The sequence below is a fragment of the Jaculus jaculus genome, chromosome 4, assembly GCF_020740685.1.
Source record: "Jaculus jaculus isolate mJacJac1 chromosome 4, mJacJac1.mat.Y.cur, whole genome shotgun sequence".
NCBI classification, from domain to species: domain Eukaryota; kingdom Metazoa; phylum Chordata; class Mammalia; order Rodentia; family Dipodidae; genus Jaculus; species Jaculus jaculus.
Genome location: NC_059105.1, coordinates 179,382,610 through 179,403,964, shown reverse-complemented (window position 1 = coordinate 179,403,964; position 21,355 = coordinate 179,382,610). Strand labels below are relative to the sequence as shown.

The following is a 21,355-nucleotide window of genomic DNA, read 5'->3' as shown; positions in this document are numbered from 1 at the left end:
GAGACGCGTGCGCAGCACGTTGTCGCTTCTGCTCCCTATCCTTTCTTATGTTCTCGTAGGGCTTTTCTCCCAGAACAGATGGGAGTATTTTGCAGAACAAGTCCCGGTGATTCCGTCTTAACTGGAGCGGGAAACACTTCCAAGAACCGACCCATGTTAACCTCACAACCCGGAGGTGTGTTAACCAGGGTAGGAGACATGTGCTGGACCACCGAATTCCCGCATGATCCCAACTTCTGTTTCTTTCTACATACAAAAATACATTCAGGGCTGGAAGGCTGGCTCAGCGGGCAAGACACTTGCCTGCAAAGTCTAAGGACCCAGGTTCAAGTTCCCAGGACCCACGTAAGCCAGCTGCACATGGTGGCGCATGCGTCTGGAGTTTGTTTGCAGTGGTAGAGGCCCTGTCGCGCCCATTCTCTCTGGCTCTCCCTTTCTCGCTCTGCTTGAACATAAATAAAAGTACTAAGAAAAACAAATTCCAGTAGTCAACAGTAGAAAACGGTCTAAGATCCTACTCTGGGAAGCTATAGACCAGGAATTGACTCTTAAAGTAAATATTTGAAAGGCTGAAATTGTGAAATGTGATTTTATATACACACAGGAGTTTAAGCATTGTAATGACAAAAAAAAAATGAAATGAGAATTTAGGAGAGTAGATTTACAGGATAGACATAATTCTTTTTAGCCTATTCCTAGGAATAGAAATAATTCCAATAAAGTTAACCAGCAGGTAGGATAGGTCAATTGTATAAATAAATAGGATGCCTCACTGATTGGAAAAAATAAAATAGCATGCCTCCAAGAACTCAGGACTTTGAAGTGAAAGGATTGTGACATATAATATGTTTGAGAACCCGAGAAAATAAAAAGCAGGAGCAAACAAGAAACAATTCTTCCACCCACCAGATTGCCAAAAATCAAAACAACTATAGCAAAGACACTGGAAACCGTTATTCACGTGTGGGTGCTAGGAGGGTGATCTACTGAAATCTTTTGTCTAGTAATCTGGTCACATTTCCTGTAATTTAAAATGGCCATAATTTTCAGTACCCTTTGAACCACTACCTCCCTTTTGACTTCCCTGCAGCAAAAGAACACAAGTTCATAAGGATTATTTACTACAGCACCATGTTTAGAGAAAAATTCAATGACAACAGGAAAAAAAGTTGTGATACTTGAGTACTTGTGATAATAGATTCTGAAATTGGCATCCTTTAAAGTTATTCTTGATGTCAATCAAGTTAAAGCCTTATGTAGTATTTTTTGCTTGAAATTTACCATGGTTAGTGCAATACTTTGGGGTAAAGCTACGTTAGTGTCCCAGTTATAAATTTCAGAACAGTGATGAGTACCAGAGTTTCTGGATATACTAAATGAGATGTGCTTCTGATGTTTTGAGAAGCAGTCCTGTTGGAACACTCTGAAGAAGCTGGGCAGGAACAGACTGAACAGATCACTCTTGAGAAGCATGCTGCTCCCGTATGGGAAGCACGGAAAATAATTGATGCTGATGAGTGAGCAAACTTGCTTCTAGTGCCAGCCAGTCTGTTTTTCATCATTTGTTTTACCTCACTCCTCACCGAATTAATCAAACCATCCTTTTCTGAAAAGAAGTATAGCCCCAGACACAGATATCATATATTTCAGTTCACAGTAGTGCCAGGTGACCTGTGGACAGCATTGAAACCTCACCATGAGAACTCATTTCTGCAAGAACTAGCCAGGCATCCACCTTGCTATGCTAAAATTTGATTCCCCAGAAGCTCCACCAGAGTTTTTTGAAACCTGAGTAAAATCCCTTCATCTTCCACCACTGTCTCTCAAGTCAGTGGCATAATCTGTCAGCAGCGGAAATGGGACTTTTCATGGTTAGCGAAGGCCTGCAACTCAATCTCATGACATACTAGAGGGATGTAGACCAATTTTACCAGTCCTCCATTAGGCCTGATACAGACTCCAGTGGGGTGGAATTAATACGATGATGAGGGTCAGTACACGCCCCCTCACCACCCCTTGCATCTTAACAAATACTACCTAGTGTTTTAGATAACTGCAAATATTTCTACTTATTTCTTTTCCTTTATTTCCACCTTAGTTTTGCAGGTCTTGTATTTTCTGTGCAGCAATATAAAAAATAATACATGATTTGTCAAGAGAGTAAATCCATGGATCACTTCTATCTGTTCCTATCAGCATGACAAGTCAGGAGTGAAAGTGGGCTGTGGAAAGTCACAAGTGTTTTCTAGTAGCAGAGGCCAGTAAGTTGAAAAGGAGACATAAAGGGTGGAGAAAGGAAGGGAGGAGGATACTTAATAGGTTGATATTGTATATATGTAATTACAATGATTGTAATGGGGAGGTAATATGATTGAGAATGGAATTTCAAACGGGAAAGTGTGGGGGTGGGGAGGGAGGGAATTACCATGGGATATATTTTATAATCATGGAAAATGTTAATAAAAAAAAAAAAAAGAAAGTCACAAGTGTTTTCACTGACAGTGACAGGTCTGGGGGACAGTTTGTTTCCTCTCCAGCCATCAGTGCTCCGTTTATTACTACATGAAAGTTCGGGTGTATTGTTGAAGGCAGTTTATTTCTTAACCTGCTTACTTCAGGAAGACAAATGAGGTCCCTACCAAGTAGAGCTCCCAAACTTTAGTTCACATTTGCAGTAGATATATTTTTTCCCTTTTAGACAGGTTATGTAATGCAATCCCCAGTAATCCATCATTGAAAACAGACTAAGATGTTAATATATGTCTCAGAGTTCACCTCATTTTGTAAGAGAAATATGACCAGAGATGCTTCTAATTATTCATTTACAAATATAAAATAATAATATTAGCACATGTCACCCATTGTGTGGATTCTACCATGAACTTGCTGATTAATCTGCCCTCTATCATGTTACAGATAGGTAGCATCCAAATGAGAAGACTTTACTTTCAAAAGTGAAATCAGGTCAACATTTTAATCCAAACACAATATATTTAAAACACATATTTAAAAGTTTATGACATGCAAGTTGATTAGAATACCTTTACAATCCTATGGAGAAAGTACAGTACAGAAGGGTTGTATCATTACATTAACAACAAAAAAAGGAGTGGCATTTCAATCATTACAGAGTTTAAGGGTGACTCTACAGAGTCAGATACTGAAAACATTTCATACAATCATGATTTTTGTCCTTCATTGTTCAAGTAAGGTCCTGTATCATCCAGTTGCAAAATCTTATTATGGGCAACATGTATGCAAGTATAAAAGCATATTGCAAATTAAAAAAAAAAATTGTACCCAGTCAGGCCTTGCAAAGTTTTATATACACTTCTAATCACTTCATCTTGTACTACTAAGTAATGTCACTATTTTTTATTTCTATTCACTTGCCATGTTGCAAGAAAGAATGCATTCATACAAACACACAAAACACAAAACTAAAATAAGTGGCTGTTGAAAGGCCATTATAACAGAGACTTGCCTGAAGTCATTCATTTCAACACTAACTCTAAAATTGAACCACACATCTTCTGAAAACAAGTATTTTAATTTCTCTGTTCTTTGGTGAAAAAAAAAAGATTTTATACTCATATAATGTGATGGTTCACTAAGCAGGTAGGTGTGTACTCTAGCAATGAGAAATTAGACAACCTGTAAGAAATTAGATGTTTTTTTTTTTCTCAGCACCAGGAATGGAAAAATCTGCAAAGCAAGCTCTTTATAGCAAATATTTTATTTTTAAAAATATTTTAAAATTTTTATTTATTTATTAGAGGGAGAAGAGGGAGAATGGGCACGCCAAGGCCTCTAGCCACTGCAAATGAACTCCAGACACATGCACCACTATGTGCATCTGGCTTACGTGGGACTTGGAGAATTGGACCAGGGTCCTTAGGCTTCACAGGCATGTGCCTTAACTGCTAAGCCATCTCTCCAGCCTGCAAATATTTTCTTTAATTAAAACTGCTCAATGTTTCAAAGTGTCTTTTCTAAGATGGCCTTTTCCTAAAGCACACAGCTTTTGGGTATTTTTTTTTTTTTAGTTTTATTGTTTATTTTTACAAAAGGTGGTTCACTATGTATAGTAGCTTAGGCTGGTGGTGACACAACATAATCAATTTCCTGGGTATTTGATAGCATCATATACCATTTGAAAATATAGAGCAACACTGATGCTAAACAGAAGTAATGCCAAGTCTTTGGTTTTGGTGCAACACATAAAAATTAAGGTAAAACTAAAATATATCCACCCAAGTCATTGTTTATATTTATAAAATGCTACTTCCTAAGCAAGTGAGTTGAATACTAACATTATCCATTGGGTGCTATAATAATTCCGTATTTCTGAGTACATATCTACAGACATTGTGTAAACTGTTTATTTAACCAACTGACAAAAAGTAGTTAAGAAATGTTCATATACCTGACGCTGTTTATCAAAATAGTGTTTCATTGTCACAGAAGAGTCAGTTCCCTGGCTATTTATGGTCAGGCTTTGAATTGAAACCCTTGCTTTCTTTTTTATAAAAGACTTTTTTTGTTGTTGCTTGTTGTTTTGGTTTGGGTTTTTTGAGGTAGGGTTTCACTGTAGCTCATGCTGAGCTGGAATTCACTCTGTAGTCTCAGTCTGGCCTCGGACTCCAGAGATCCTCCTACCTCCGCCTCCTGAGTGCTGGGATTAAAGGTGTGCACCGCCACGCCCGGCTATAAAAGACTTCTTGGTACGAAGAGTTCTGAGTGCAGACAGCGAGAGGCATGGGTCTGCAGGGCCTTGCTATGTGGGACTGAGTATGGCTTCATTCTTGTAAGAGATTATTGCAGCTGGCCCTAAGTGGACCATTGCTTCCGTTCACTACAACAAGAAGTGAGTGTACCCTTCTGCCCCCGTCACAATTACATCCATCCAGATCCGCATGGCCTCTGCTGTCGGAGCCACCATGTAATAGATTCTGTCATGTGTCTTGACGCTAAAGGTGAGTGACGGATTAGGACTCTAAAAGTCAAAAAAAGAGAAAAAGAACATCAGAGATACTTGGCACCTAGCTGAGGAGAGGCACCACATAAATAGTCATGGGCTACAGAGATGGCTTAGTGGTTAAGGTGTTTGCCTGCAAAGCCAAAGGACCCAGGTTTGATTCCTCAGGACCCACATAAGCCAGCTGCACAAGGGGCACATGTGTCTGGAGTTCATTTGCAGTGGCTGGAGGCCCTGGTGTGGCCATTCCCTCTTTATCTGTCTGTCTTCTCTATCTCTCTCTGCTTACAAGTAAATAAATAATTTTTTTAAAAAGCCCTCAGGATTCTTAAAAAAAAAAAAAAAAAGACAGAGAGGAGTCATGGTTACTCTTGGATACTACCAAATTGTGATTTCTCCTCCTTCCCAGGATGCTCCCAGAGCAAATCTTCAGAATCTCCCACCCAATATGTCCAGAAATTTCCTTACTTCACCATGACGAGCTGTCTCCCCCAACCCCCCCCCAAAAAAAATCAGCTATCAAACATTTCGGTTGTAATTGAATAGCCAAAGGACCCAGATTCCATTCCCCAGAACCCACATAGTCACATGCACAAGGTGGCATGTGTCTGGAGCTCATTTGCAGTGGCTAAATGCCCTGATGTGCCCATTCTCTATTTTTTTTCCTCCCTCTCTCTCTCAAATAGATAATAAAATCAATTGTGATTGTATAGAACCACTCTGGATATATTTGTCTATTATGTATAACATAACATCTTATAAAATCCCCAAATATCTTTTTTTTTCTAACTTGGTTATGTATGCAAACTGCAGAAATTAATGGGGCCTAGTGGCATAGGCTTACGATCTCAACCACTCAGGAGGCTGGACAAAGCAGGAAGTCTGCAAGTTCAAGGCCAGCCTGGACAACTTAATGAGACTCTGTCTCAAAAATAAAATAAACAAGTACTGGAGGCAGAGTACTGCCTAGACTACCAAAGAAAAAAAGTTGCAGAAATTTAGCAAATTGTTACATACCTTATTAGCATTCTTGAGGTGATCATAATATACTTCTTCAATTGCTTGAAAGTATATTACTCCTTTAAACTTAGCTTCATGCTTGTCTGAAAGGATAGATGAGTGTTAAAAGCGTTTAAACACTTTATAATCACCGGGAACAGGAACAATGATAATTTCATAATTATATCATTACCATATTTACCTAGCATTCAAATTATCTAAAATTAATTCAGATAAGTTAGTTAATGAATTGCATTAGTCCTGTTATCTATTAAAAGAAAAGCCAAAACCACGAAATACACAGCTCTAAACTACAGCACATAATGACATTGCCCTGGGCTCTTCAATAATTAACAGTCAAAAGATTTCCCAGTGCCCATGTCAAGCCAGACGCACAAAGTGACACATGCATCTGGAGTTGGTTTGCAGTGGCTAGAGGCTATGGGGTGCCCATTCTCTCCCTCCCCCCATTCAACCTCTGCTTATAAATAAATACATATTTTTTAAAAGATTGCGCAGAACTGACTGTCCAGTTAGCAATGAAATATAAATGTTATCACGCCCAAATTATTTCCCCACATTGTCCAAGACTGACTTTGTAATGGAGCTATTAATAGGCAGATTGGTTGTAATGAAACTTAAAAAATTTTTCTAATTTAAAATGTATCCTTCTACTTATAATTCTTTGCTATTGAACTTGTCCTGTGCTTGATTCTCCTCCTTTAACAGAACCTTACAAAACAGCATTTTCTTCCCTTCCTTCCTTCCTTCCTTCCTTTCTTCCTCTATCCCTTTCTTCTTTTTATCTTCTCCTCTTCCTCCTCCTATTTTTGAGACAGTGTCTCATGTACCCCAGCATACCTTCAAACTCACTGTGGAGCTGAAGATGACCTCGAACTCGGGATCTTCCTGCCTCCACTTCTCAAAGTCCCAGGACTACAGGTATGTGCCACTGCAGCTGGCTTTTTGTTGTTGTTTTGTGTTTTGGTTTTTCGAGGCAGGGTCTCACTCTAGCTCAGGCTGACTGGGAATTCACTCTGTAGTTCTGTAGTCTCGGGGTGACTTCAAATTTATGGTGATCCTCCTATCTCTGCCTCCTGAGTGCTGGGATTAAAGGGATGTACCACCACGCCCGGCTTGTAAGTAGATTTTTTTGTGTGAGTGAGGGTGGAGGGGAATTTTTTGAGGCAGACTCTTGATATATAGCCCAAGTTGGCCTTGAGCTTATTATATAGCTGAAGCTGGCCTCAAAATCTTGGAAATTTTCCTGCCTCGGCCTCCCAAATACTAGCATTTTTGACATGTGCCATTATGCTTGGTTCAATACAATATTTTCTGATCTGTTTTCAAATTATTCACCAGACTTACCAAAAGAACAAAACATGAAACAGGACTAGAGAGACGGTTTAGTGGTTAAGGTGCTTGCCTGCAAAGTCTACGGACCCAGGTTTGATTCCCCAAAACCCATGTCAGCCAGATGCATCTGGAGTTTGTTTGCAGTGGCTGGACGCCCTGGCATGCCCATTCTCTCTCTACCTGCTTCTATCTCTCTCACATAAGTAAATAAGTAAATAAAACCATTAAAAAGTCCAAAACATAGCTGGGCATGGTGGTGCACGCCTTTAATCCCAGCACTTGAGAGGCAGAGGTAGGAGGATCACTGTGAGTTCGAGGCCACCCTGAGAATACAGAGTGAATTCCAGGTCAGCCTGAGCTAGCATGAGACCGTGCCTTGGAAACCAAAAAGAAGTAATAATAATAAAAATAATAAAACAGTAAAAACTGACTAGACTATTTTATAATTTGAACTTTGTAGGATCACGAAAGATGTAAGTGTATTGAAGAATTCAGTGAGTGTACGAGAGGAGGCGGGGAAGCAGCATAATACAAGGTGCTGGTGCGAAGACAAATGAGGCAGCCCTGCTTAGAAGGCAACTGGTAAAACTAACGCCACTAAACACACAAAAATCCTCTCACTCGGTGATTCCACTTCCTAGCTAAGACACGCAGTCACCCTCGAGCACTGAACAACGAACGGATGGGCAAAGCCAATGTGGTGTGTACACAAAAGGGAGCGAATTCCCAACCACAAAGAACAGAGCTGTGTTTGCAGGAACGTGGACCCAACTAGAGATCATCATAGTAAACAAAATTAGAAAGACAAAGAGTGCATATTTTCTCTCATATATGGCTCCTAGGTTTGATACAGAAATATAAAGTCAGTCAGGTGAGGTGGTGCACACCTCTAATCCCAGCACTTGGGAGGCAGAAGCAGGAGGCTTGCCGTGAGTTTGAGGCCAGCGTGGGACTACGGAGTGAGTTCTGGGTTAAGCCTGGGTAGAGTGAGACCCTACCTTGAAAAACCAAAAAGGAAAGAAAGAAATATAAAATCATACATGTATATATGACATAAAGTAGAGGCAAAACTGTCTAGGGGAATAGGTCAGGTGGGAGAGATGAGACAGGAGAAAGGCAGCAGCGTGTGGGGGAGCAGTACATTAAATACGCGTGTGAAATGTTCTATGTAATGTACTGCTATGTACAGTGAACAACTTTAAAATCTGTATTGAAGAAGATCTACTCATACATGTACAGTCACACAAGGATCTGTGTTCACCGTGATGCATGGCTGCAAAAGACCTGCTTGAACATTACTAGGGCGCTGACTGAGTTACAGCTCAGCCACACAATGGAATCTACTGAGCTAAGCCTGTATATGTTCACCAGAAAACAATCCTGAGATCGTATTACATGAAATACGGCAGGCGCAGATTGGATAACTTTGGTCCCAAACTGTAGAAGAGGCTGGGAACATTGCTGGGTGCTAAGGCACTTGCCTAGCAATGCCAAGACTTTGGGCTTCTCCTCAGTGCAGAAAGAAAAATCAAACTGTAGCGGATGGGGAGACGGTGTTGTGGTTTAAAGATGCTTGCTTGAAAGCCCACTGGCCAGAGTTTGATACCCCAGCACTCACAGAAAGCCTGGTGGAGCTACGGTAATAGGAGATGCGGCCAGGAGAATTGGGAAGCCTGCTAGCCAGCTAGGTTGGCGTACATGAAGTGGCCGAAACAAAACAACCAGAGAGACCCCATCTCAGACAACGTGGAACAAGGGGACAAACACCCCAAGATCGTCCTCAGGCCTGCACACATGAGGCTACCGTGTGCACACAAAAGCATATATAATTAAAAAAGAAGAAGGAGCCCAGCGTGGTGGCACACGCCTTTAACCCCAGCACTTGGGAGGCAGAGGTTAGGAGGATCGCTGTGAGTTCGAAGCCACCCTGAGACTACATAGTGAATTCCAGGTCAGCCTGGGCTAGAGTGAGACTCTACCTCAAAAAACAAAAAAATTAAAACAAAAAAAAAAAAAAAAAGAAAGAAAGAAAAGAATAGGCTAGAGAGATGGCTCAGCTAGTAATTAAGTGAGCTTCCTGCATAGGCTAAGTGCTTGTGGGGTCCCAAAACTGCCTGAGTTTGGATATTCAGAACTCATGTCAACACCTGGGTATGGCCATGCAAATTTATACCTCCTGCCCAGTAGGGAGTGAAAACTGAAGAATCAGAGACTGGATAAAAGCTGGGCTCACAACTTGCAAGCTCCAGAATCAGTAAGAAATCCCACCACAATGGGAAAACACAAATAAACAACCAGGCACATCAGTGACAGAGGAGGACCCTTGACACTTCTCTGGCCACCACAGGAAAGCTCACAGAGTGTCTCACTTAGTGCCTACACGTGCAGAAAACACACATATCACACCTACTGTGCGCTTGCCAAAAAAGAAAAATAAAAACTATATAAAACAAAAATGCACATGATGAAATGTACAAGTGAGTAGAGAAAACTTATCACTAGCTTCACAGTGGGAGGCCAGAATATTTGCGGTAGGAAAGAGATTTATCTTCATCATATAGAACTTGTTGTATTTTCAAGCTTTACTAGGCGTATTTCTGTCCCTCCGATAATGGTGCAAAGCTAGTTTGAAAATACTGGCCCAGGGTCATCCCATGGAAAACAGACAGCATAGTAAGTTATATTTCATTCAGTCTTTCCCTAACCCGCTTGACCGTGGGCCAGTACTTTTGCGTGTCTGTATTTGCTCTTCCTTGGGCAATGTTGTTCTAGTCAACATTCTGCTCTGTTCAGTGGATACCAACCAGTTTCAGCGAAAGAGGTCAGGGTATCTTTCAGTTACTGGGAAGGACCCTGCAATAATTCCTGGGGAGCTATCTTGTTTCCTCCAACAGATAAAACCTGGAGATAAAAGCCTGGACTAGAGTGAAACCCTACTTCAAAAAACCAAAAAAAAAAAAAAAAAAAAAAAGTAAATGTCAGGGTTTCACGCAGGCAGAGAATGGGGAAATGAAATTTTGTTTTCCTCAGTGAGAAAACGGACCGAGAAACAAGCTCGCAGCTCCTCTGCCGGCTCGGGGCTCACCGCTGCTCTGGTGCCCTGGGAAGAACCTGGGGTTCGTTCCGTCTCTCTCAGCAGCATTAGCTCATCAAGCTACAGACTTTTACTTTCCTGGCCCTCACTTTTCCTTAGAGCCTCTCCTGAAGTTCCCGGTGAATGTCAGAGGCCAAGGTCATGCACGACAGAGAGGCCAGGGGCATTGATCTTTCTTTTTAACTTCCACCACTCCTGTGTACCGCTGCTTTTTGCATTTAAGGCCACTGACCTTGCTGACAAGCTGAGGATGCGGGCCTCTCGCCGGGTCAAGGCTAGCCTGAGATGACTGCTTGGGGAAAGATCTGTGCCAATGCTGGTTGGAGTTTGGGGAAGGGAGGGGGCGAGGTGGAGCACACACAGCTGACTGCCATGATGGCTGTGAACAAAAGTGAACCCACAGCGTGTGTCCAAGGTCGCAGGGCTCACATCATGTGTGGATGCGAAAAAGCTGGCGAAGTATACTTTTCATCTGCCTTAGAAATTAGAGTTCTGAATTTCCTTTCACTTGCCAGAAAGGCTTTGGTATTTAAAATCAGATAGATGTTCAGTTACCAAAAGTTTCAGTTGAAAGAAAGCTTTTATGTGGATGAGAAGGACATAGGTTTGGAGACGCTGCTGGCGGAATGGAACCAGAGCCCTGCGGATGGATGAAATGCTGAAATCGGGCTCCCAGAGAGGAGCAGCTGCAAGAATGAAGTTGCTCTCTCTGAAGGTCTTTTAATTATTTTATCTTTGGAACATTCTGAGCGAGACTGTCTATTGGGACCAGCACATTGCAAATGCTGTTAATGCATTGTGCAGACACTATGTTCGATTTCTTATGAAACAGGCATCTCTTGTGCAACCACCCAGGGCTGCTCTGGGCTTTTACAAAACCCAGGATAAGAAAGCCAAGCCATTTGCTTCAGCCACTGACCTCTGAGCTAAGTGCTGCTCACCCCAAAAGCCTTCACTGAAAGACACGGGTCCACTTGCCTATTCCCCACTCCAATTCTGGGCCTTCCTGGTCAATGTTTCCTTAGCTCTTGGCTTCTTGTACCCTGCCCTCCCTGGACAGGTGGCAAGAGTGCACTGCTAATATTATTTTATCTGCAATGCATCGAAACATTTTATAATGATTCATGAGGCCGCTCCTAAGTGCTGACACAGTCACCTCATGCGCGACATCAGGTAGCTGGTCACTCCTTTTAGCAGCTGAAAAGACAGCAGAGCTGGCCGCATGCTGATAATGGGCATAGCTCACGTGTGCTCCAAGAGCAAACATGAGGCTTATTAGCTGTTTTTGAAGCAGGGTCTTGCTAAAACCAAGGCTGGTTTTAACCTCATGATGATCCTGCCTCCAGTCCCTGAGTATGAGGGTTAGAGCTATGTCTCACCACGCCTGGCCCCAGAGGCTCTTAAATCCACGTCTCAGTTGCACTGATTTTCTAGGAGTTAGGTAAGAGTCAGTAGTATGTTTCTCATAGCCCAGCACTGAAGAATCCAAAAATACTTCAGTCACTTAATACTTATTTGGAGCTTACTGATGAATTTTACTCTCTATGCTTAAAGGATCAGGTAACTTGTAAATCTAGCTAAATGACGATCTCCAAGGGCTGCCTGATAATGTGTGGTTTAAGTAGGACGACATAGCCAGGTGTGGTGGTGCGCACCTTTAGCCCCAGCAGTTGGGAGGCGTAAGTAAAAGGATCGCCATGAGTTCCAGGCCACCCTGAGACTACATAGTGAATTCCAGGTCAGCCTGGGCTAGAGTGAGATCCTACCTTGAGAAACGAAACAATAATAATAACAATAAATAGGATGACATATGGCAATAAGTAAATAATAAAATCTTTTTATGACCTTGTGGCTTAAAGGGCAATGTTTTAATAAAAACAAATTGCATTTAATATATATTTGAATCACAGTTTATTTTAGAACTAGGCTAATTCATACCTTTAAAATCAACATGGTTTTTCTTGTAGAAAGGAAGTATGTGTAACCTTTGATGATATAATCTGAATATAAAAATACATGCCTGCAAATTAAATACCATCATTAGCTTTATTACATATCGACCTATTTATCTTTCTTTTCTCTCTTTTTTGTGGCAGAGAGTCTTACTTATGCACCTATGCTGGTTTCAATTTGGTGGGCTGAAGCTGTCCTTCTGCCTCAGTGTCCCATGCTCTATAGACAAGTATACTAAGTTTCAATAAGCAAAACTTGCCCTTGCCCTTGCCTAGCAGATATGAACATATGACTTCAGTTTCTTTTTTAATCACCCACCTGCATAATAAGAAAATGTGCGCTTATTCCGATCAAAAACAAACCAACGTTTTTTCCAAGTCTTAATTTTGCCACCCATTTTGATGAGGTATCCTCGGCAGGTCTTCTCTGTGATGGATACGTGCAAACAGGTGTCAATATTGTGACCCGCAGTCTCCACGTGGCTGCGCAAATCAAAGTCTTCTCTCCGGATGGGCAAATAGCGTGTCAGAGGTCGAGCCTGCAAAAGCGGAAACCCAGCCCGTTGTTGGCGGATTGCTTCACTTTGGGTTAGACATACAAACGGGCAGACATAAAGTGTAAAGACTATACTTAAAAAAAAAAAAAAAAAAACTGCCAAGTGGGCTGGAGAGATGGCTTAGCGGTTAAAGTGTATGCCTGCGAATCCTAAGGACCCCAGTTCGATTCCCCAGGACCCACATAAGCCAGATGTACAAGGTGGCGCGCATGCGTCTGGAGTGCATCAGGAGTTTGTTTGCAGTGGCTGAAGGCCCTGATATGCCTATTCTTCCTCTATCTGCCTCTTTCTCTGTTTCTCTAAAATAAATCAAAATAAGATAAATACCAAGTAATAAGGACAACATGGTAAACAGAGCCCTTGGTATCTGGAGACACATGCAGCATTGTGTTTTGGGTAGGATGCACTATGAAGGGGTGGTTAAACACAGGTCCGCTGATTCTACTCTTTGAGATGGGTAGATGAGACAAGGGAGAAACATCAAAGGAGACCTCATCACTTAACTCACACAGGGGAACGAGGCCTGCGGTTACCTGGCTGCCTCTGCAAACAAGTGATCCTCCCCTGCATGGCTTCCAGCTCTCCCCACCACAACCTAACAACATTCTCCGTGCGTAATCCCAGATATGGACTGATTGGTTGACACTCTTTTGTGGATACAGCTCCCACGGGGTCTCCCAAAGTTATAAACATCAGCTTATCTACACTGGTAGAAATCAAAGAAAGCATGTTATGTCTGAAAGGTGAATCTAAGATAAAGTCAGAAGTTGAATCAAATCTGGACCCAATGAGCAGCCCAGGACCAGAGACAGAAGGGACGCATTTCCATTCCTACATCTTGCTATCCTAAAGGACAGAGTCAAGGCTCATCTCCTCCAGGAAACACACATCACTGTGGAAGATATTTCTAAAATGCTTTCACTTTTACCCTGTTAAATAACCCTGCCCTGTTGGCCTAGGGAACATGATCTAATGGTATACTTAGAGATTAGGCAGGTAGGTATGGCCTTCACTGCAAATCAAAATTTGGCAGAGGTTGAGCATAATCAAACAAAAAGCATAGTTTCATAGCTTGGGTTAAAGAAGTAGCACTCCAGGCTGCTTTTCTTTTCTTTTCTTTTGATTTTAATTTAATTTAATTTATTTGAGAAAGAGAGAGAGAAAAAAAAAATCCTAGTACTCAGGAGGCAGAGTTAGGAGGATCACTGTGAGTTCAAGGCCACCCTGAAAATACAGAGTGAATTCCCGGTCAGCCTGGGCTAGAGTGAGACACTACCTTGAAAAAACAACAACAACAACAAATTCCTTTAAATATACCCAGAAAATTGGTAAACGAAAATGACTCTCCCACCAAACCATCCCAGGAAAGTAATGTAAGTACTGAAAAGTATCCCTAGAAATTTTTTTCATATTTTACTTATTAGTTTATCTATCTGAGAAAGAGACACAGAATGGGAGTGCCAGGGCCTCTAGCCACTGCAGATGAACTCCAGACACACCAGCCACTTTGTGCATCTGGTTTTATGTGGGTACTGGGGAATCAAACTCAGGTCCTTAGGCTTTGCAGGCAAGTTCCTCAACCTGTGAGCCATCTCTCCAGCCCGAATCCCTAGAATTTTTGTATTAAACTCACATTTTAAAAAATTATGAGCATTTAAGAGCGAGTAGAAATAAAAGGAGAAGGTCAGAAGAGCTCCCAAGCTACAAGAGGGTTTCCTTCCAGCTTTAAGGGGTCCTGACACTGAGAAATCCCCAGTGGCTGCTTGGATCCCTTTTTTCTTTCTTTTCTTTTCTTTCTTCCTTTTTTTTTTTGATAAACTAGGCACCCAGTTAGGATGTTCAAGTAGGCATGAAGGGTATTGATTGGTTGGTGGGGCCTGGGGGACATCCCGGCTGCGGAGATAAAAGCCCACGGAAAGTTGCGGAGGAGGGCGCATCAGAAAGCTTGGATGAGCGCGGAGCCTTAATCCTCCCGAGCACTAGGTGACCCTGCGCGGTGACTGTCTTCTACACAATGACCACCAGGGGGCAGGCAGCCTACGCGTAGGCGTTCACAAGGGGGACCAACCTGTGCTCTTTGTTTCTCTCTGATTTTCACCTCCTTTTCTATTAACTTCTGCCTCTGGCTGGTTTCTTCTTGCAAACGTTCTTCCAGGATTTTTCGGCGTCGTTTTTCTTCTTCCAGGGCTCGCTTTTTGGCTTCCATTTCCCGTTCCTAAAGATCATTAGGCTGGTTGCAGTCGAATAGTTTCAGGCAAGACCCACAACCCAAATTCTCATTAGACAATTTTTGATTTGTATTCTAGTCTCTTGAATATATATATATATATATTTATACATATATATATATATATATATATATATATATATATATATATATATATATATATATATATATATCCCAAACTGATAATGACCAGATCACCTCTGGCATAGTTTTCAAACTCATCTCACGCAGTCATTTAATAACTAAATATTGGTCTTAAGTGAAAAAATCTGGCTTGTGACTACATTCCACATTTCCTTATCAATGCCTACGGTGGGGGAAAAAAAACAGCCTCACAAACTGTCATCCAGCACTAGCCACGCAGTTTAGCCTTCCTTCTGGCGTCTACCACTTTCCAGGTGAGAGCCACGGGCCCTTCCCACCACTGCTCTGTGGCTTGCTGGCTGAAGGTCACAGACGAATTATGTGGGGGTGTTGGAAAGGAAAGGAAGTGTCGGGCAGGATGCAAAGGCATTAGGGGATTCCTAAGGAAGTCCCGATTCTGGCCTGGAATAAAGGCACAGTAACAATCACACGGGGCTTTTAAATATTACAAAAGTACACTTAGCACTAGCTGCTTAATGATCTATTCTTCCCAGTTCCTTGGCTAACATCAAAGTGACCACCACAGGGGAAATACAGCCTCCACTTAAGTCCACTTTAAATGCATCCACATTTCAAGTCATAGGAGCTGCAGTTCAGCAGAGAGCTTTGGAAGTCCTCTCTTCTGTCACCTAAACTTTGCAGACAGCAAAGCGGGCTGGGGAAGGCGGAGGGAGCACCCCAAGATCACAGCACCAAGTAAAGCCTGTGGAGTAGGCTTTGCTTGCTGATGTCAACCCCAGGGCTGCGCCGGCTCCGAGGCCTGGTGTGAACTCTCCTGCTTACCCTGGATTCAAGCAGCCGGGTCTTTTCTGCGTGAGCCTGTTTTAATAGTCTCTCCATTTCTTCTATTCTGGCAATATTTGAAGTGCTGGCACTGAAGCAAACAGAAAGACCTTTTAAGAATACTCACTCAGACTGGTAAGTACACACACACACACACACACACACACACACACACACAGGACCCAGGGCAATACAGTGCAAGCAGACACAGTTAAAATGTGGTTTGTGATTATTTGTTTGCTTTTGAGGCAGAGTCATATGTAGCTTAGGCTGGCCTCAAATGCACTACATAGGCAAGGATCGCCTGGAGCTTCCGAATGTCCTGCTCCCAGCTCGTATAGCGGGCACATGACAGGCACGCGCCAGCCTGCTCTTATGCGGTGCTGCCAATCGAAGCCAGGGCTTTGCTCATGCTGCACAAGAACTGTATCGACTAAGCTACATCCCCGGGGCCTGGAAAATAAATTTGTAAAAATGTAGATAAAATGAATGAGCAGAGACCTCAGGGTTATTATATTTTTCAAGTTTCTCTGACTACCTATGTAAATGCACGTTCACTTTTGTTGCGTCAAGATCTTACTATATGGCACAAGCTGACCCAGAACTTAAACTTAACTATCCTCCTGACTCAGCCTCCCAAGAACTTGGAAATAGGAGTGAGCCTCCATATCTAGCTTCCTCATTTGATTTTTGTAGTTGTTTTTTTTCGAGGTAGGGTTTTGCTCAAGTCTAGGCTGACCTGGAATTCACTCTGTAGTCTCAGGGAGGCCTCGAACTCATAGCAATCATCCTACCTCTGCCTTCTGAGTGCTGGGATTAAAGGCGTGCACCACCACGGCCGGCCCTAATTTGATTTTTTACCAACTCAAACTTCAGAAGGTTCACACTTATGACTAAGAGTTCCTCTGAAAGCAGTCAAGCGCCACAGGAAGCCAGCGCACATCGTCTCTGTCCTGCTGGCCCATTACGAAGCCCTGGCGGCAGGGAGAGAGGACCTTTGGAAACAGCGGAGCCTGGTCAGCCTAACAGCTGGGCTGCACTTCGCAGTGTACCTTTGAACCAGTTTCTAGCTACAGGTTTTCTCCTCAGAAAGAGAATGCTGTAATTTCCTGTTATTCCAATATCTCTGGGCAACGTACAAAAGGATATGTAAGTTCTATTCTTTATGGCCAGCAAGAACTCAAGAAAAAAAAATTAATTTTCCTGCAATAATTCTTATTCCTTATGGATGAAAAAGGAAGAAACCTTTTTGGCCCAACTGAGAAATCCTCCAGCTTTTTATAGTATGAATATTTATAATATGAATAAAACTATTCATGTTCTATAGTGCTTACTTTTTAAATATTTTATTTTATTTATTTATTTGACAGAGAAGGAGAGAGAGAGAGAGACTGGGTGCTCCAGGGCCTCCAGCCACTGCAAACGAACTCCAGATGCATGCGCCCCCTTGTGCACCTGGCTTACGTGGGTCCTGGGGAATTGAACCTGGGTCCTTTGGCTTTTCAGGCAAACATCTTAACTGCTAAGCCATCCCTCCAGTCCTCTATAGTGCTTTCTATGATCAGATATGTATTATGTCTCTAATGAATTTAGAAGTGGTTTGACTTTCACTAAATCTCAGATCTTAACTATTCCCCGGTTTATCACCGCACAGGGTTGGGCCAGAGCACCTGCCCAGGGTACATGAGGCCTGAATTGAAGCCCCAGCATAACACATGTGGGAAACACCAGCCTATCCCCTTAGTCACATTGTTAGACAGTGTATTTAGAGTTTCCTATCTACCTTTTCTTTTTAAATTAACTTATCTCCTTTTCTCTTTGCTTTGTTGACTATATGTTTAATTGACAAATGAATATGTATTTACCATGCTGTTCTGGTATATTTATACATTATGAAATGTGTTGCTATATACTATTGTTTTGCTACTGCTATAGTAATATATTGCTATGCATTATAGTATTACATTACTATGCATGACAGAAATGTATTGCTATAGATATACTACATATTATGTGATGTTTTACTATATGTATACATTATGAAATAATTGTTAAAACTAAGCCCACTAACATAGCGTCATCTTACAGTCACCATTTTGGTGTGTCTGGGTGAGACACATTTGTCCCTTAATTCTTTTTTTTTTTTTTTTTTTTTTTTTTTGGTTTTTGGTTTTTGGTTTTTGGAGGTAGGGTCTCACTCTAGCTCAGGCTGACCTGGAATTCACTATGTAGTCTCACGGTGGCCTTGACCTCACAGTGATCCTCCTACCTCTACCTCCCGAGTGCTGGGATTAAAGGCACACGCCACCACGCCTGGCCCTTGTCACTTAATTCCTTGCATGGTGACAGTACTATCATTCCCAGTGAGTAGTTGTCCACTGCCGCGGCCACTGTCCATAGCTGCTTCCCATAAAACTGACTGTGTTGTGCTAACAACTGCAGATACCAGCGCTCATGGGGACATATTACTGAGTTTATTCAGAATGTCAAAAAATTGAAGACATAAACGATTGCATGTAAAGCAGACAGAAAAACAGATTGTTTTCTGTCAGTGCCAATCTTCCTTGAAAAGAATTCATGTTATACACAAAAATAAGCTTTTACCCATGATTGTGATGCATGTTCTCTGTCATATGTGGATCTTAGCTACAAATGACTGGACTTCTATGTGAGTTGGAATAAAACTCAGCGGGAGAGGCCAGTAAGCTAGAAAGGAGCTATAAAAGGCATTGAAGGGAGGGGAGACTTAAGAGGATGGTATTGTATATATTAAGTAGAAGAATAGACTACTGCAGGAGGAAAGGCATAAGTGAGATCACGGGAAGAGATTGAGTAAAGGAAAGGTGGGAGAAGGGCTAATCAAAATCTAAGGTATGAGCAGGTCATATGGAAACAGAGTACATAGATTGTTACTAGAAAATTTTCAGTGCCAGGGATGGGATACCTTCCAGTGGGTTGTTTGGCCAGGGAGGTCCTTGATGCCCCCAAAACATTATAGGCCATTGCCAAGGCTCTTAGTCTCCCACCAGGAATAGATGGTAAGACCCTACTGCTGAAGACTCCACATACTTGTACTGCAAGGTCACTGAGAAATCCTGCTGGAACTGAGCTGAAAATCTCATCTGTGTAAACCAGCTGACAGAAAGCTGGCAAAAGCTGCACTGCACGCAGTTCCATGGGAGAGAGACAGGGAGAAATCACCAGTGGAAATAAACAGTGGACATTGCAAGCCTTAAGTTTGGCCATCTAGGCCAAATGAGTGAACAGGTACAATAGTGGCATGTCTGTTATGAAGGAAACCAACTACTCTCTAATTGGACTGGAGGCCCACTCTACAGGAGGCAATACATATCTGATGTAAACCTATTATGGGGGAAGTATGAACCCTAGGGGTGTAACATCTGCTGGTGTCTGGCTAAATGTATATACTGTGACCACCAAACTACCCGGTAACACTTCTCTTAATGTTTATGCCCAGGTATTAATGCTACTCTCATATTTGGTTAGAGAAGCTTCTCCTTTTAGATGGTGGTAATCTTGGCTGAGAGGAAGTGACAGAGGAGTACCCAACACTGAAACATCCCTATCACACCTTCCAAGACTCAGGATCCATTGTGGAAGGGGTGGCAGAAAGAACATAAGAGCAAAAGGAACGGTAGGACTCCTTACAACGTGCTACCCCCAGACACAAAATGGCCTGGATACCCATGACCTCACAGTGCCTGACACTACCTACACAAGACCATCATAATAGGAGGAAAAGATGATGACATCAAAATAAAAGAGAGACTGACTGAGAGGGAAAAGGGTATGATGGAGAGTGGAATTTCAAAGGGAAAGGGGTGAGGGAATTACTATGGTTTATTGTCTATAATTATGGAAATGGTCAATAAAAAAAGATAAAGAGAAATGAGAAAATGAAAAAAAAAATGCAAAGAGTTACAAGGCTCACAGCAGCAAGCACACAAAAAGTATAACCCTTAGAATGTGAGCTATGATGGAGTGTTCTCCCTTGGAAACTTCTTGAAATGGGCATAAGGACATAAAAGGACTGAAAAATTTGCTGAGCTAAAATATCCCAAAATTATAAGTCTATTAAAGAAGTAATTACATTCTGAAATTCTAGTGACCCAAACTTGGTTTTGTGGTTTATTATGTCACAAAAATCCATTTGCAGAACTGGAGAATTCCTTAGTTGTGGGGACATGTACCCTTCATTTTGTTGAGACATCATTTTTGTGATTACCAGAAAGTTACATGAGCAGGGAACTGGTTTTGCTTTTTCAGCATCATTATTTATTCTGTCAATAAACGAAAAGCTCATAAAAATAGGTCTTGGGTCTTAGAAAACAAGTAATTAGGGATAAGTTCTACAGAAAAAAATCCCCATGCTGCTTAAGGTATTTAACTGTCTTCTAGGATGGTGTTCTGGATGCCACCTACGAAGATCCCTGTTCGACTGCTGCCTTTCCTAACTGCTTGTGCTCTGGCGCTGGGCTGGCAGTTTGAGCAAACCTTCAATACCAACAACAACAGAGGCACCAGGCTCTCAGCGTTCCTCATCCTGGGCACTGAAAGAGGGTGAGGAGAGTGGCGACTGGGCAGGTCTATGTCTGGAATACAGGATTTGGGACTCACTTTACCAAGTAGGTGGTGAGGCATTCATATCCAAAGCTTCCCCAAAAGGCCACAGGATATGAATACAAGCGTGCATGGCTAAATCCTTATACAAACTTTAATATCTAGAATTGCTAAAGCGTTTTTATTTTCCTACCGAAACAAATAGGCAAGGAGCCTTTGAAGTGCTGACTGCATGGCTGGAAATTGATCCTTGTTTAATCAAAAGCACTGCAAATGGAACTTGGAGGCCAGCAGAGGTAGCTCAATTTTTAAGCACAGTGTCAATGTGAATTCAACTACAAGGGATCAGGACAAAGTAGAAACACGGACCACATGACGTTGGACTGGTTAAGTTAAACAAGATGGAAACCGGTTTCCAGAGGCCCCAAGACACCTAACATGTTTTTGCCTTGAGTTGTTAGGTCTCAAGAATTTGTTTCTAAGGCTGGAGGGATGGCTTAGCGGTTGAGGATGTTTGCCTGCAAAACCAAAGGACCCAGGTTTGATTCCCCAGGACCCCCATGAGCCAGATACACAAGGGGCACATGCATCTGGAGTTTGTTTGCAGTGGCTGGAGGCCCAGGTGTGCCCATTCTCTCTCTCTCCCCACTCTTTCTCTGCCAAATAGATGAACAAACAAAAATA

The 21,355-nt window shown here is 42.1% G+C and overlaps 1 protein-coding gene across 4 annotated transcripts in view; it reads right to left on the bottom strand.

Moving 5' to 3' along the window:
* Positions 1 to 4,003: 4,003 nt before the first annotated feature.
* Positions 4,004 to 21,355, bottom strand: part of Phldb2 (pleckstrin homology like domain family B member 2) — a 112,493-nt gene continuing 95,141 nt past the window's right edge. For all 4 annotated transcript variants that reach the window (XM_004672311.3, XM_045147463.1, XM_045147462.1 and 1 more), the window contains 5 exons: positions 16,091 to 16,181; positions 15,005 to 15,151; positions 12,699 to 12,918; positions 5,996 to 6,081; positions 4,004 to 4,996 (listed from right to left, as the gene is read on the bottom strand). In XM_004672311.3, coding sequence (XP_004672368.2) covers positions 4,856 to 4,996; positions 5,996 to 6,081; positions 12,699 to 12,918; positions 15,005 to 15,151; positions 16,091 to 16,181 — 685 coding nt within the window. In that variant the 3' untranslated portion in view covers positions 4,004 to 4,855. The remainder of the gene's footprint in view (positions 4,997 to 5,995; positions 6,082 to 12,698; positions 12,919 to 15,004; positions 15,152 to 16,090; positions 16,182 to 21,355) is intronic.